General features: G+C 42.6%; 1 protein-coding gene across 2 annotated transcripts; it reads left to right on the top strand.

Annotated features, from left to right (window-relative positions):
* The first annotated feature begins 3,781 nt into the window (after positions 1-3,781).
* On the top strand, positions 3,782-14,544 carry coro1cb (coronin, actin binding protein, 1Cb). Of its 2 annotated transcripts, none has more exons than XM_079234880.1 (11): positions 3,782-3,890; positions 8,312-8,511; positions 9,639-9,761; positions 10,215-10,344; positions 10,578-10,759; positions 10,902-11,021; positions 11,388-11,492; positions 11,582-11,727; positions 12,708-12,765; positions 12,926-13,168; positions 13,592-14,544. In XM_079234880.1, exons 1-11 carry the CDS (start codon positions 3,818-3,820, stop codon positions 13,712-13,714), a joined length of 1,503 nt encoding a protein of 500 aa, XP_079091006.1. In that variant the 5' UTR covers positions 3,782-3,817; the 3' UTR covers positions 13,715-14,544. The 2 variants fall into 2 exon arrangements, with proteins under 2 accessions (XP_079091006.1, XP_079091005.1); XM_079234879.1 differs by having other exon boundaries at positions 3,882-3,890; positions 13,583-14,544.
* The last annotated feature ends 1,126 nt before the right edge of the window (positions 14,545-15,670 follow it).

The raw sequence follows: 15,670 nt of genomic DNA, 5'->3' as shown, positions 1-15,670 counted from the left end.
GATGGTCAAACGCAGACAATGTAAAAGACTCAAAAGGGTTTTAAAAACTGAACTCTGGATTAACTAAAACTTTATTATTTATCAAAACTATTTCTAGGAATTCTGCTCTTTTAAATCCATTATGCGGAGCAAATATTCCAACATGTTGTTCTCCTCCATGGCCCAATTTATAATTTATCCACTCCTGCATCAGTTGTTTATCTTCTCTTTCTCACTAGTTTTCATTACTCTCAACATGTGGTGTTCAGATGTTACAGCTGGCTCTGTGGGTATATTTTTACAATCAAATTGTAATTTGGATCTATACAAACTAATTAATCTACTCCACAATCTCCCCACTTACAAGTATCCTGAGTTGGGAATCACAGGTGTAAACAAGAGGAACCATAGTTAGCTAAACAGGAGTCAAGCTTTAAGGGAAATAGTTTGATTTACATTTTGTGGACAAGCGCGTTGGTAAAATAGCTTGAAAGACATGCAGTGTCACTCAACGCCTCTAAGGCTTGAAATAGCTTAAGCAGCAAAGCACGTGATTGCAGATGAAGGGTGAAGAGGTTCAGTCACCTCTTTCCTTACTCACCGTTCAGCCAAGGGAATCAAAGGACATTAGCTTTGTATTTCACCTGATTTCTACATTATTGTAGGTGTATGTTCCTGGAATACCTACCTGATGCAACAATACTTCTGCATTCAGTTGTTTGTGATCTAAAAATACTCCACATGCCACGTTAAAGTCTGTTGAGCTGTTTTCCCTTTGCAATAATCCCTTGTCCACCTTCCAACATGTCAGTGGTGGTTAAACTCTGCTCTCAAACTATTCGGTTCAGAAGTCAAAGCACTTGTGACTTGAATCACGTAGTGCAGGAGACCTTTCTCTAAACCCCGTAACCAAAACAGCCATAAACATTCAGCTAGTTTGACGGGGAAGCACACACATGCCTTGTCTCCAAACCAGTAATTGACAGTGCATGATGTCGAACACTGTGCTGCATACAGAATCCGTAATTAGGGAAATCTTTTAAAAATAAGGCTTTGTTATTATTCAAGACTTGTTCATTTGTTTTCAGAGAGCATCAAAAAGGATTTTAAATGATTTTATAATGTCTGTCTTGGCAGTATTGTATTAGTTCACATTGACCTTGGCACCTGGCAGCTGACCTCTTATCTCACTTGTCTTGTTTCCTTTTTGGCCTCCTGACTCAGTGGCCGCAGTAAGAGCAGTTTTAATTATAGCCACCACAGCATTCCTTTCCTACAGAATAGGGGGAGATAGATAGAGAGGCCATGAGAGAGCAAGTGTGAGCAGAATAGAAGAATATACAAATAGAGAGGTTCAAAATGATTCAAAATAGAAAAATGTAGTTTCATTGGGACGGGGAGGCAAGCTATCCACATTACATCATTGTCTTGACATTTGTGTCTCTCTCTCTCTCTCTTTTCTAATGATAAGACCAGAACAACAACCATGGGTCAGAAACTGGAGAAGCTGTCGGAGAAGGATGAAGAGTCGCATGATAACTCAGACTGGTCGGGGCAAACTGAAGAGACCGAACAGTCGGAGACGGCACAACAAGATGACAGCAGAGATCAGGATGGTGGCAGTGTTGCAACCCCTCAGGGTATTGGTTGGATTAGGGGGATCAGTGTCAGTGGCTCGTCCACTGGGCTCACAGTCACTTCTGCACGTACAGACCCCCAAACTGGACAGCCAATCACGCCTTTAGGTCAACGGGAGCACCCTCTAAACACCAGGGAGGGAGTGGGTGGAGACAGGGAGAGCCGGAGTGTCACTCGGACTGCAGAGGAGTCCAAAACTGCCCTGAGCCCGAAGGAGACCAGACCAACTTCAAACAAAAGACAAGGCTCTGAGAGTAAAGCTGTGGTCTATACTGGGACTAAAGCTATGGAGGAGCAGGGAAATGGGAAGAAATCAGATCTTGTTCGCAGCAAGTTAGGTCCTGACATTCAAAGTCTAACTTCCTCATTCAATCCCAGTAATGAGGACGACTTTGTGGTGCTCGAAAAAGATGAGACTTGGATGTCATCTGATGGGGACATCACTTTGGGCAAAAGGATAAAGACAGAGAATCTTCAATCTCCTATTAAAAGAAGAGTTGAGGAAGACGCTTCCGCTAGTGGCGTTAACCTCCCACAAACTTCCAGGAATGACCCTCAAGAAAAGGGTAATGAGAGGAAAAGCAGGAGAAGATTAGACACACTTCCAGTCGCGACTGAATGCGTGGAAACGCATGCTGAGACTTCACCCGAAGCCTGTTTTGAGAGGGAAACTAGTCAACGTTTGGCTGAAGTGACAGGCAGCAGGTGTCGGCTAAAAGGAGTCGGTCTTGTCGGAGCTGTCCACGCTGGGACAACTGGGAGAGGAAGAGCAGAGAGGGAGCAAAACATGAACAACCACAGCGAGGGGCAAGTTTCTAACATTAGCAAGGAGCACCAGACAACACAAAACAGCAGCTTTGTGAAAAGATCAAGCCAGAGCAGTGAGGATTTCAAAGACATGCCTGATGAAGCAGGCCAGTTCCTTATGCATGATAAAGAAAGCCACGATTCAGAATTTGCTGCACAAAAAACACAAGTGGGAGCGGATCAGTCCCATCAGAGCAGGTTTGCTGGTGCTGTCTCTATGAGGGCTAAAGCAGGTAGTTTGTGTACCAAGAAAGAGGACAGCAGAGGGTTGTGCAAAGCAGCCGACTCTCAGCCCCCTAGTGCTGAAACACCACCACTACATGACAATCCCTCACTTTCACTGGAACAATGCAATTCAATCCCTTGTCCTCCTCTGCCAGAGAATGAAGGCTGTGATGGAAAGATACAGGTCGCGAGCTTAAAGAGGGAGAGCGAGCTTGTTTGCTTCTCTGCTGTCATCACCCCTCCACCTTTAACTCAACTGTTGCCTAAGAGAGACACATCCATGCCGTCACAACTCGGGACAAGCATGGTGAAATCACAAATGGTGCCAGATGCCTCGTGTGATTCTAAAGACGAATCTATGCCGAATGAAAAGCTAAAAGTTAAAGGTCCACCCCCGCCTGTCCCCAAAAAACCTAAAAACCCGTTTATAAAGCTCAAAACTGCACAATTAAAGTCTACTGATGTGCAAAGAAGAGGCAAAGGTCATCTGCGTTCTGAGGAGAGAGTCAAGAGGAGACACACGTTTGATTTTTACAAAGATCTTCCGAGCAACACTCCAACTAATCAGGACATGTGCTTGCTGTGGGACCACAGGGGCCCTTACACGGCGCCGCTCAATGCACGGCGGCTGTCAGTTGACCTCAGCCCTTGGGAGCAACTTTCACTCGGACGCATGGACGATCAGTACGGAGACATGATCGACTATGACTACTGCGCACGTGTGGCACATCTGTCTCCAGAGGAAGAGCCGACAAACTTGGACATGTTACAGAGAAGAGAATTCCTGGAGAGACGATCCAGATTCAAAAGCTCGCCTCCTCCTGTCGCGAAAAAGACGTCCACAGAGACTCTTCACATGCCTGAGGTCACACCAAACAATGAAATCCAAAGATCAAAACTTGCTTATTCAGGGGGGAAAGAAATGTACCCTGAGCTGCGGTCTGAAAGAGTCAGCAATGACAACCATGGTACCTATGGTACGCGTAAAGACCACCACAGTAGCAATAGGGATGCAGGAAATGGCAGTGAGGTGAGTTCGTACAAGCCCGTGGCGAAAATCATCAAAGAAACTAATCAAATGCAGAAACATCAGGCCAGGGTCAAACCTGAAAGGGCCAAACCTCCGGTTCGGGTGGCAGAGGAGGGTCCCAGTGTGAAAGTATCCCAAATGAAGAATGCCTTTGATGTCCCAAAGAAATCCAAAGAGAGACTACCGGAAGCACAACAATGTCCAAAGAAAGGTAAAGACTTTGCAATGTCAATGTTTTTTTTTTATAGTGCATTTATACACAAAAAGCGCATAATGTGTTATACTAGGACGACAGGATATTTTCCAAACTGCAAACCACAGACTGTCATGAGAAAAACACTTCAAATTTCATGGTACAATCTTGCTTGAGGGCTAAATGGTTTACTGTGAGTTAAAACACTTCACTGTTTGTATATGAAGCAAATTAAGAACGAATTTGTCGCATCAGGCAGATTATATATAATATAAAACCAGAAAAATCTGATTTTACAGCTCCACGTCTATATTTTAAAATGTTTTCCTCTGCCAGTAATGTAGTAATAGGATCTAAGTCACCCGGCGACTGCACAACATTTTAACTTTTAAGCCTAATTTGATCAAGAGTCTTGTTTTTCTTGTCTGGTTGGGAGAGTAATTCAACATGAAACAAAGCAAGGTTTCCCCAAACAACATTTCACATGGTCTGAACTGTGACTCTGTATCATTTACATGATTATTGAAGACAAAAAAAGAAATCCCCATTTCATCTCTCATCCTGTCAATCAGTTGACTAAATCAGTTCCCACATCTGTGACTTGGTTGCTGGGTTTTGTATCTGTGTCGTAGTGTGATTGCAGTTTGGATGTTCTCCCTGTGTTAACCTCAGATTCCTCCCACACCCCAAATGCAAAGCTCAGGGTGAACCCCTAGGTGTATACGAGAGTGCAAATATGATATCTACCTTAATTATCCCTGTGGCAGTCTTGGAAATTGTGTAAATATATTCTGTGAAAACATTAATGAAAAATGTAAAAAGACTGAATATGTGGTGTGTGGATGCATTACAGACTATGGGGGTTTCTTCATTGTATTTGGGCAGTGCAGGCTGGGTGGGATTGGACAGGACAGAGGGGGAGGGGAGGGACCATGAAACAAACGATGCTGCTGCCACTTAGAATTCACATTTGTGCATAGCTGAACAAAAATGCATTCATTCAGTAGGTCTACTTCCAACGGCACGAGGAGGATGTAGCGACAAACCCAGTTTTCCTGCAGCCCCATCCCCATTCACACAGCCTCAGGAGATCGTTTCATTTGCGCATGTGCCGTAGCCTCCCGTCAACGTACCCCATTTAACTTAATAACGATGAGAGTAGACGATTGCTAGTCTTCCGCAGGTGAGAAGCGGACAGGAGATGCTCCATTCGTCAACCGGCATCTAGAAATACTCATCGATTGAAAGCACTTTCCTCCGGCCCACATATCTGCAAGCCGGGAGGGGACGGACACTAGATCAACGTCCTGCAGGACAAGGGCGCGCCTAAACTACCAGACTCATGTGTTGTGATTGATTACCCCCGTGCTTACGAAAATCGTGCATAGAGTTAGGAGGTAAGAAAGCCTGAAGAAAGTCTCTTTTTGCATTGTGTATTTTGCATATGATCTGTCGGTCGGGGCGGCGCAGCATCCATTTATCTCGCCGGATGGGTTTGAGAATGGGAGCAGCCCAAAACCTTGGGTGGAAATATCTGCACTTGCGTCAGCTGGCTGTGGTCCACCGCGGCTAGCGGCTAGCAGCTAAGCGGCTCCCCGAGATGCTAGCCGAGCGGCGGGGACGCAAACACACCGCCGGGCTGCTGGAGCAGTTAGACACATCACACCTTTTAGACTGTGTGGAAAGCTCTGTGCGTGGACGATGCAGAAGTCATATGGCTCCGTGTGTGGCTATTATTATGATTTATTATATTATTAAATCACTCCCATCGGGTTGCCTCCCCCTTGTCTGCGGTAACGTCTCTGAGCATCAGCGGATGTTCAGACGGGACCAGCCGCGGACCAGCTGCCGAGGCTGGGCGGTGGAGCACGAGAACACGGTCCACGATCCTCAGCTTCACGTTAAACTTCCCTTTACTTATAATACCGCTTATGTATTTATTTTTTAGGATGACGAATCGTCTCACTCAGCCATGTGCTTCGCTCTGTAGTGATGGTCACATCTGGAGCGTAACGTTACTCACAGAATACAAACCTCCAAACGAGGTCCAGCCCGCTGCTAGCTTAAGTTATCCAAAATGAAATGAAGCTTTCCCCACGGCGTTGACGACTTGGTTTGGAAATTAAACTGGCAAGAAAGTTTAAAACCACAACTAAGTCTCGTCGCCATGTTAATATTTTATTCACAGCGACTTGTTTTTACCGGGGAGGAGGGGACACACCGCGCTTTGTGCTAACGCCAGCTAGCGTTAGCTAGCCACCATTGTTTAACGTTAGCACAGTGTCGCTGTTTCCCCCTACAGTGACTCATTTGAATATATTCAGCAGACACCTTTATAAAAAAAAGAAGCCAACATGCTCGTGCTATAACATGCTGAGGTTGAGTTGTGCATCTTTGGTCGTGGTCACCCATTTAGACCAGGCAGGCATGGAAACAGCAGACGGGGAGGCCAGACTCCTGCAGGGCTGCTGGTTGCATTGTTATTAATGTCAGAGAAATTCCCCTTCAGCTTCCACTCTTGGATGATGATATCACAGGATTAGTCTGTAACTGCTGAAACAAGACAGCCCACCACCATGATGCTCAGTGGTGTCCTGAGTCAGGTGGTGATATGGAGGAGAAGAGCAAACATGCATGACATCAACCGAAGCCTGCAGGGGCTGAAGCAGCACATTGAGATGCATCTTTGGAGTGAGTGTAGCTGCTCTTGAATGGAGCAAAGATATTGGCTGAGGGAACATGCTGTTCTGGTCTGCTGTCAACTGTATAGTGCTGTACTGTCCAGGCGGGATGCTGCCCTGCAGCGACACATCACTGGTCACGGCTCTGTGGGGACATTGTGCTGTGAATCAACTCTATCTAGGGCGAGGATTTGATTTATAAAAAAGGGTCATGTCTCGTAGTCCACTTTAAAACTGTTTATTTCTTTTATATCTCAGTCTCGGGTGAAAATAGTTACAGATGCAGATTTACAGTAGGGTATGTTGTGGGAAGAGCATACCATCTGAACTAAGATTTTAAGATGTGATGTGACCTCACTTTGTGAGAATTCAACTGGTATGTGGATTGAAGTTGTCTTGTTAAATACTTATTTGACTCCACAGTCTACACATTAACCATCTAAGAATCAACTCCACGTAAGAAACATTAAGATGTAGTGTCAATTAATCACAATCACACCCCTGTCGAGATCTAATCAGGCCAACAATTGAAAACCTGTGTGGGTGTGTGTGTGGGGGGCTTTGATGCTTATTTTGCCTTAATTAAGATTGCTGGTTACTTTTTTGTGTTTATTCATTTGAACTGTCCTAAACACCATTCTAATTGTTTTGGTAAACAAGCAGTGATTCATCGTTTCCATTTTCAAAATCCATGACTGTGAAGAAGCGGGTGGTTTGCATAACTGGAGAACAATCCTGCAGCCGGTATAACCGCTCAGTACGTCGCTTCAAACTGGCAGCTTAATTATCGCCCCTAGACATGATATTTTCTACATAATTACACAATAAAACATGCCACTAAAATTATGGAAAATCTCCCAATTTACTGTTTTTGGGGAATTACAAAAGACAATGCTAAAACAAGTACAGTTTTAGGAGCATTTCCATCATGTTTTGACAGCGGTTTAGACCTCACCGTCCCCAAAGTTGTCAAAATGCCAACAATGGAATTTGCTGTGAAAACGAATGTCTCGTCTTGATGAATGACTTCCCTTGAAGCTGAGAGCACAAATGAGCGTGAAAGAAGAAACGGGAAGAGAAGTGCAAGCTCGAGGCTGCACTGAGCCACATTTTCATCATTAAATATAATCAACAATTAAGATTATTTACAGAGCCGTGGAGCGGCAAAAGGCCATGTAGTAAAATTATAACATCACTGCGGGTGTATAGTTTCTGTTGGTTACAAGATGTTGCTCTGTTCTCTTGCTCTATGTTCTGAGAAGCCATCAGGTAGCCTGAATATTATTGACCACTTAATTTGTGTTTTCATCTAGTTGCAGTAAAATTATATTTTGTAGTCTTCAGTTGTAAATACACAGTCCATGGTTTAATTGGATTCTTATTGCACATAAAGAGGTGAAGCATGTTTGATTTGTATCTTAAATTTAGTAGGCATTAAGAAACATATTGGCAGACAAGTAGTGTCCTTGGGTATTTTTTCTCTCTCATATGTTGGCTTAAAATGTTGTATATTTGTATGTGTGTTATACTTGTTGAGTGGTTATTTTAGTCAGCAACTATTTCAGTGAGTGTCACAAGTCTGGACATTTACACTGAAATGAGGTAAACACAGCTGGTCAAAAAAGCAAATTTTCCGATTTTATAACACCAGTATTCTTCAGTCACGTTTCTGTTGCGTTTATACATTTTATTTTATGTTAGAATGACTTTGATTTGGGGCGAAACACCATCTTATTGTCCTCTTATTTCTCTTCACAGATATGTTGCGGCGAGTTGTGCGACAGAGCAAGTTCCGCCACGTCTTCGGTCAGGCTGTGAGGACCGACCAGTGCTATGACGACATCCGCGTGTCCAGGGTCACATGGGACAGCTCCTTCTGTGCCGTCAACCCCAAATTTGTTGCCATCATCATAGACGCCAGTGGGGGAGGAGCCTTTCTTGTACTTCCTCTACAAAAGGTGAGTGACGCCTTGCCACGCCCTCATTTCCTTCAAGGGTTTTAAAAATATCTTTTGATGTTCCTCTACTGTCAAGATGCGAGGTTCAAGTTCTTATGAAGTATTTTTTTTTTTAACAGTTTAAATAGTCGGACCTCCAGGGCTGGTGTATTAAGTTTTTTTTTTTTTTTTTTCTGCTGTGACATTTTCAAATCCTTCACACAGAGGCTTTAACTGTCAGTTAGGAATAAAACTCTGCAACTGAAGACCAAAATGGGCCACAGAAGTTGTAAAGCACACCCAGGGAGACGAGGGTTACACTGCATCATAGTATAGCATTCAGAGCAAGTGGCAAATCAATCCTATAGGCTTCTCGGTCAGCAGACCTTCAGCACACTGCTGCTGTGACCCGGTGCGGCCGCTCCCCGAGGCTCATATCTATTGTAAAAACCATAGATAATCAATGTTTAAATCTGCCTGGTAGTAAAGCCATGTAATGTGTATCGTGTTACAGTTGGCTCATTGAACACATGATACTCACAGAGGGGATGGGTGCTGCATCATTTTAGGCCACTGGGTTAAGTGAGTTGTATTCACTGTACAATGCTGCTCTGCCTCTGGAGAAGCGACTGTAACTTCGGTGTATTCAGGTAGACGGATGTACAACCAGGATGGCAATGGATGAGGTCATAGCGGGTCAAAGGGGTTAACTTTGTCCTCATTATTCTTTGGGATCATAACAGGCACAGAAGATTAAACACATTCATGACATTAAGCCGTCTGCTTATGTTGGTTTGCTTCTGAATCAGCACTAATTCATACAATCTCCAGGAAATACTGGTTGACATGTCGGGTATTAAATGTTGTTTGATATTAAATAAATATCTGAGTGTATTTTGTGAAAATGTACAATGATTACCGTCGCTCTCTGGTTTTAGCGCAGCATGAGGACAGATGTGCGATGAGGTTGCTGATGGTCATAACAGTCTGAAATTGTCTTGTAATCATGCAAAGCACTAAACATAACCTCTCCAGGATAGTTAAATTAGCTCTGTTAGTCAGTCATTTTCATATTCCTCTGACAGATATCGGCTTACAGGAGAGTGTGACTCACACTTTTTGTAACAACGTTGTCTTCTGTCTCCCAGTCTGGCCGAATAGACAAGGCTTACCCGACAGTATGTGGTCACACGGGCCCGGTGTTGGACATCGACTGGTGTCCTCATAACGACTTTGTCATTGCCAGCGGCTCGGAGGACTGCACGGTCATGGTAAGGACACAGTTAATCCCTCCAAGATCGCATGAGCTTTAATTGTTTGTTTTTTTAATGGCGTAGCGACCATAAATACTTGAATCACCAATTACTTACACTCTACCCCCTACAACGTTTGATTTTTAGATCTAGTACATGCAAATAATGGGCCTGTTGTATTTTATCAATATACTGTAATTAGTACCTTTTTTAAAGTTTATGTTTTATAATATTTTGCTCAATTACATATAAATGTAGGTAATTTTTGAGACTGTAGTTTGTAGTGTCTTAGTGTAAGAATACAAGTTTTCCTGTGCATGTATGACTGTCAAACTGACGAAAACAGACTACTGTCCGTGTTCACGGCTTGAATCTTCTATCTGAAGTCTACTCTTCAGGATTAATACTGTAGAATCATTTTAGTGGACCGATTTTTGTCTGATATGTAACTGGTTTGATTTTCTGACTCAGGTTTGGCAGATCCCTGAGAACGGGCTGGTGACTCCTCTCTCGGAGCCTGTGGTCGTGTTGGAGGGCCACTCTAAGAGGGTCGGCATCGTGTCCTGGCATCCCACCGCTCGCAACGTTCTCCTCAGCGCAGGTAACCTTTGACTGAGGCCTTTGGCTGGTACACCCTGTGCCCTCAGACTGAAATATCTGTTTCGGTAGTCGTCTGCCAGTTGTCCACTGTGCACAGCTGAACTCCAAATCGGACCAATTATATCTCTCAGACTGCCTTCCGTCATGTTGCTTTGTGTGATGTAAAGGGCTTAAAATAACCGTGGAATCCGAGGTGTGTGTGTAGTCAGGCTGTGCTGCATGTGTCCATTTAAGGGTGTGACAACCAGATCGTCATTTGGAATGTGGGCACGGGCGAGGCCATGATCAACCTGGAGGACATGCACCCTGATGTTATCTTTAGTGTCAGCTGGAGCCGCAATGGCAGCCTGCTGTGCACTGCCTGCAAGGACAAGAAGGTCCGTGTCATTGACCCCCGTAAAAAAAAGATTGTTGCGGTAAGTGGAAACGCTTCGGGGATTTGGGGGCTTGGATGCTTCTCGTGTGGAATAATCTTTCGCGGAATCCCCCACCGAGCCGTTTACTCAAAGCACCTAGAAACACGGCAGCCCAATCTGACGAGTGTGTTTCTGTTTTTAGGAGAAGGACAAAGCTCACGAGGGAGCTCGACCAATGAGAGCCATCTTTTTAGCCAACGGAAACATTTTCACCACTGGATTCAGCCGCATGAGCGAACGCCAGCTGGCTCTGTGGAAAGTTGTACGTCACCGGAGTGAATCTCATTCATTCCTTCACACACTGATTGATCACATATACACTTGCTTTGTGCAGCTTCCTACCTGTTATACAAGTCCAAATATTTTGGTTTTACATCAGTTTCTCCTGTGCCGCCTAAATGTGAAATGAGGTTTCTACTTTTCCTCTAACATTTTCATTACACCGCAGCTCCAGGTGGGGGCGGTAAATTCAAAGAGATTTCACTTCTCCAGATCTAATTAAAAAGTATTTTTTTATTTATTGGCAGAGAATGATTTGTACTTGTTCCTTATTGGCTACAGTTGAGGCATGTGCCATTCAACTCCAGTCTTTAGTGCTGCTTACTTATACTTATGTTTGTGTTTCCAGGAAAACATGGACGAGCCCATATGTGTTCAAGAGATGGACTCCAGTAACGGAGTTCTGCTGCCCTTCTATGACTGCGACACCAACATAGTCTACCTGTGTGGAAAGGTTAGCAGCCGTGTCAAGAAATTCCAGTTTTCATTTCCCATTTCTGATAATTTGATTCACAAACTGACTGTGACTGTGTGTGTGCTTAGGGTGACAGCAGCATTCGGTACTTTGAGATCACTGATGAGGCACCGTTTGTTCACTACCTCAGTACCTTCTCCACCAAGGAGCCCCAGAGAGGCATGGGCTACATGCCCAAACGAGGCCTGGACGTCAACAAATGTGAAATTGCAAGGTATAGCAGTAATTCTTTTTAAAATGGTATTTAGTTAGTTTGTGGAGCTAACATACTATATAATGTACATTTAGCTTAAATACCCAGATGTTTAATAAGAGCAAGTCATCTTCAACCAATTTATTTTTAGATTTAGTGTCTTCATGCACCAAATGTTGCTGCAAGAGAGACATATGCAACTAAGGATTATTTCTGTAACCATAAATCTACAGATTTTTCTCAGTTTTAGTCGATAAAATGTAAGGAAATAGTTTTTAAAAATCACAATTTCCCAAAGCAGGGAATTTTATTTATTAATAGCAAAGGTTTTTTTTTAAAAGAAAAAATGGGTTTGGCTTGATCATGATTATTTTATTTCCAGCCTAGCAGACAGCGGCTAGAAGGAGTTATTTGGTTTATATTGAACTAAATTCAATGTCTTTGTTCGACCAACACTTAAAAACCCAAAGATATTCAGTTTGGTATCATAGAAGGTTGTGTTAACCAGCCAATATTAACATTTTAGAAACTGGAACCAGAGAATTTAGAGCATTTTTTTTATTTAAAAAAGGAAAAAAACTATGAATCTACTATCAGTTGTTCCTTATTAATATTCTGCAATTAATCAACTAATTGTTTCAGCTCTTGACGTCACCATAGTTTCATGTAAAAAAAAAAAAAGAAGTTAATTTGACTTTTAATAGAAGAAAGAATAGGGACAGAGCTCATCTAAGTGAGTTAAAAGTAAGTCCCCAACTTATTTTCACACATTGTTGATTTTTGCCTTCAGCTGAAATTATTTAAAATAAACAGATAATTTTAACAAATGAATAATTTTCCTTATAAATGTAATTAATAACTAAATATATTCCTTTCTGATAAAAACATTTACACTTTGTATAGCTGTTTCCGAGTGTCTGTTTTAACGTTAATATTTCTTTCATGTTGCAGTTAACCGTTTTGCGACATATGATATTAATCACATATTATTAATCCTGTAGGTTTTACAAATTACACGAGAGAAAATGTGAACCAATCATCATGACAGTCCCTCGGAAGGTACGTCTGTGTTCATATTGAGTGATAAATATGTTCTTTCAGTGCCGTGTCCTCTTCCTCCGCTGTCCTTCTCTCCACATGACGTGTCCTCTTCCTCCTCTCCACACGACGTGTCCTCTTCCTCCTCTCCACATGACGTGTCCTGTGTCCTCTCCACCAGTCGGACCTGTTCCAGGACGACCTGTATCCCGACACAGCCGGCCCCGATCCCGCCCTGGAGGCGGAGGAGTGGTTTGCCGGAAAGAACGGAGGCCCCCTCCTGATCTCACTCAAAGACGGCTACGTCTCCACGAAGACCCGCGATCTGAAAGTGGTCAAGGCGAACGTCCTGGAAACCAAGCCGGCCGCAAAAGCAGAAAACATCTCGACTGTCCAGAAGCGCGCTTCTCCGCAGCCCTCAGTAGTGAGTGTCAAACTCCAGATTTCTTTTGCTTTACAACTGGATTTTAAAACTTATTATTATTATTATTATTATTATTATTATTATTATTATTACTGCTGTTTCCTCATGAAAAGCTTTTTTTTTTGCTGACATTTAAACTCTCCATCACAGTAATTATTATGGTTGAAACTATTCACAAAAGTTATGGATCAGCACATACTTTGGTGTTTGGGTCACAATTCAGTGGAACTGAAAACATGTTAGCAGCTGGAGGGCTTCATTGCCTGTTAACTGTTTTTTTAAGTAGGTAAAATACAGAAGTTATCACCTAGAAAATTCTTCTGTAAACACTGGAAATCTTTAGCAGCCTCTTGAAAGCCAATTGACACGACTAGAGAACTCGGCCCTGCTAACTTCCTCTCTGTTTCTGACCAGAAAATGGAGCAGAAAATTGAAGATAAACTGGAACAGGTACTCCGAGAGTTCAAGTCACTCAGGGACCGCGTCATCCTGCAAGACCGTCGAATCGCCAGACTGGAAGATCAGGTCGCCAAGGTTTCCATGTAAGTTACGGCCCCACTTCCCGGGACCGTTGGTTGTTTTTGGGTAGTCGAGTGGACGGGTCGGCCGCAGCCAAATTCTCAAGATTCGGCTTCATTGTGCTTGGCGTCGTCCTGCGATGAGACCACGCCCGACATTCCAAGATGAACTTATTTTTTCCTCATCAAGTCTCCAGTTTCACACTTTGCCCCGACACACAGAGGAAAAGGAAAAACTCTCGCAGCTCATGTACACGTTTGAAGAAAAGACATTTTTGTTGAAGGAAAAAGTCTTAAGTCTAAAGTTTTTTTTTTTTTGTTTTTTTTTATTGTGGTAAAACATTCTTATGTGAAGTTTGTACTTACTACTCAAAAACTGTATGTAGCATCAGTATTTCCATTGTTATTTTATGTGTTGCCAAATATGACTCGTGTGCCGTTTCATGCACTGCTTTTACATTTATTTTCTCTCCTGTTGTACATTCCAGTTGAAACCTGATGGGTTGATTTTAGTCAAGCTGGATTTTTTTTAAACAATAGCTGTTGAAATGTTTTCCTCCCACCAGTTTGCTCATTGATAACCATCAGATTTATGAATGTGGAAGAATTATTTTTAAGCGTTTTGTTCCTGTTCTTCTGGGCTTGAAATTTAATGTTTGGTTTTATTGGGGAGGGGAGGGGAGGGGGGGTTGCATCTCTGGTGTAAATGTTGTGCAAATGTAGTGGTTCCTCTTGTCACTGTTAAGGGTCAAACTGAAGTCGCCCTCTCTGACGCAGATTTGGTGTTGGGAAGGGACCACTCACCCAGCTTGTGTTTCACTGAACCCCTGACAAACAGTTCTGTGCACATAATAAAGAATTTACACATGAAACCTATTTTCTTTTAATATCTTCATATTCATTTGGCTTTTATCAATTTCTATCCCTGCAGGTTGCGTGTTGAGCTTATTGTGTCAGTGGGAGTTGATATTCTGTCAGTTGACTAATTGTTTCATCCTTAACTCAACCAAGGCCCCAAAAGCCTTCAAACGTGTCAGGTGTTACTTCTTTTCTTACCTGATGATGGTGCTACAGGTCATTTACATGTTGATTGGATAACTCTGCTGTGGCAAATACATTTGTTTTACTTTAGTGTGAAGTCTATTTCGGTTTTTATGAGATATTCTCACTTTTTCTCACTTTTCATGATTTTTTTTTTTTTTTTTTTTTTTTCTCCTCATAATCTTAGATTTTCATACCTCCATTGTGTATTTGAGTTTTCCATCCATCTGTCCCTTCACCCAGTCCATCCTCATGAAAGCGGTTTCAACATAATTCAGAGGGATTTTCTTCAAATTTGGCACAAACATCCTCCTCTTGGACTCAAAGATGATCTGATTACATTTTAGTGGTCAAAGGGAATTGTGACCTCACAAAACATTTTTAGCCATAAAATTGAATGCTAATTATGTTAATTTCACACAAATGTCTTAATAGGATACAAAGTGACATATATATCTTTACTGGTGGGTGGAGGCAAACAAACCATAGGCTGTGATTCTAGTTATTCATTGAAGGAGCTGGTTTTAACATTAATATAGCAGAAAACGACTAACGAAAGCGTAGTTGCAGAAGTGTTGACCCCAACCCTCCGGTTCACCCTCAGGCAAACACTGTTAGCTGTGTCAGCACTTCCGCCTTAGTTTGGGCTGTTGGCATCAGAATCAGCATCATACGTTGCACATACAAGGAATTTGACTTGGTGAAAGGTGCCACGTTGAGAGCCATTGAGAAGCAACAAAATGCTCCCAATCTCAGATGCTGTACCTTTTTAATATAAAAGAATAAGCTTTGCTATATGTTGAATGTGTTATTTTTGTATATTTCTTCGCTTTTGTCATATTTAAAGACATGCTGCGATAAATATAAACATGCTATTTTCCTCAAGATACAACTGCACTTCAGGTCCCCACATTACCAGAAACAATGATGACTTGACTCGTGT

This window comes from Taurulus bubalis, assembly GCF_910589615.1.
Source record: "Taurulus bubalis genome assembly, chromosome: 19".
NCBI classification, from domain to species: Eukaryota; Metazoa; Chordata; class Actinopteri; order Perciformes; family Cottidae; genus Taurulus; species Taurulus bubalis.
The sequence above is the reverse complement of the archived record's forward strand: the minus strand, read 5'-3'. Positions and strand labels throughout refer to the sequence as shown.

Bases quoted from the DNA above. Each gene is read 5' to 3' on its own strand.
- coro1cb (XM_079234880.1), top strand. From the start codon at position 3,818: ATGAAGAATGCCTTTGATGTCCCAAAGAAATCCAAAGAGAGACTACCG. The intron at 3,891-8,311 runs GTAAAGACTTTG...TTCTCTTCACAG, and splicing joins ACAACAATGTCCAAAGAAAG to ATATGTTGCGGCGAGTTGTG. The intron at 11,493-11,581 runs GTTAGCAGCCGT...GTGTGTGCTTAG, and splicing joins TAGTCTACCTGTGTGGAAAG to GGTGACAGCAGCATTCGGTA.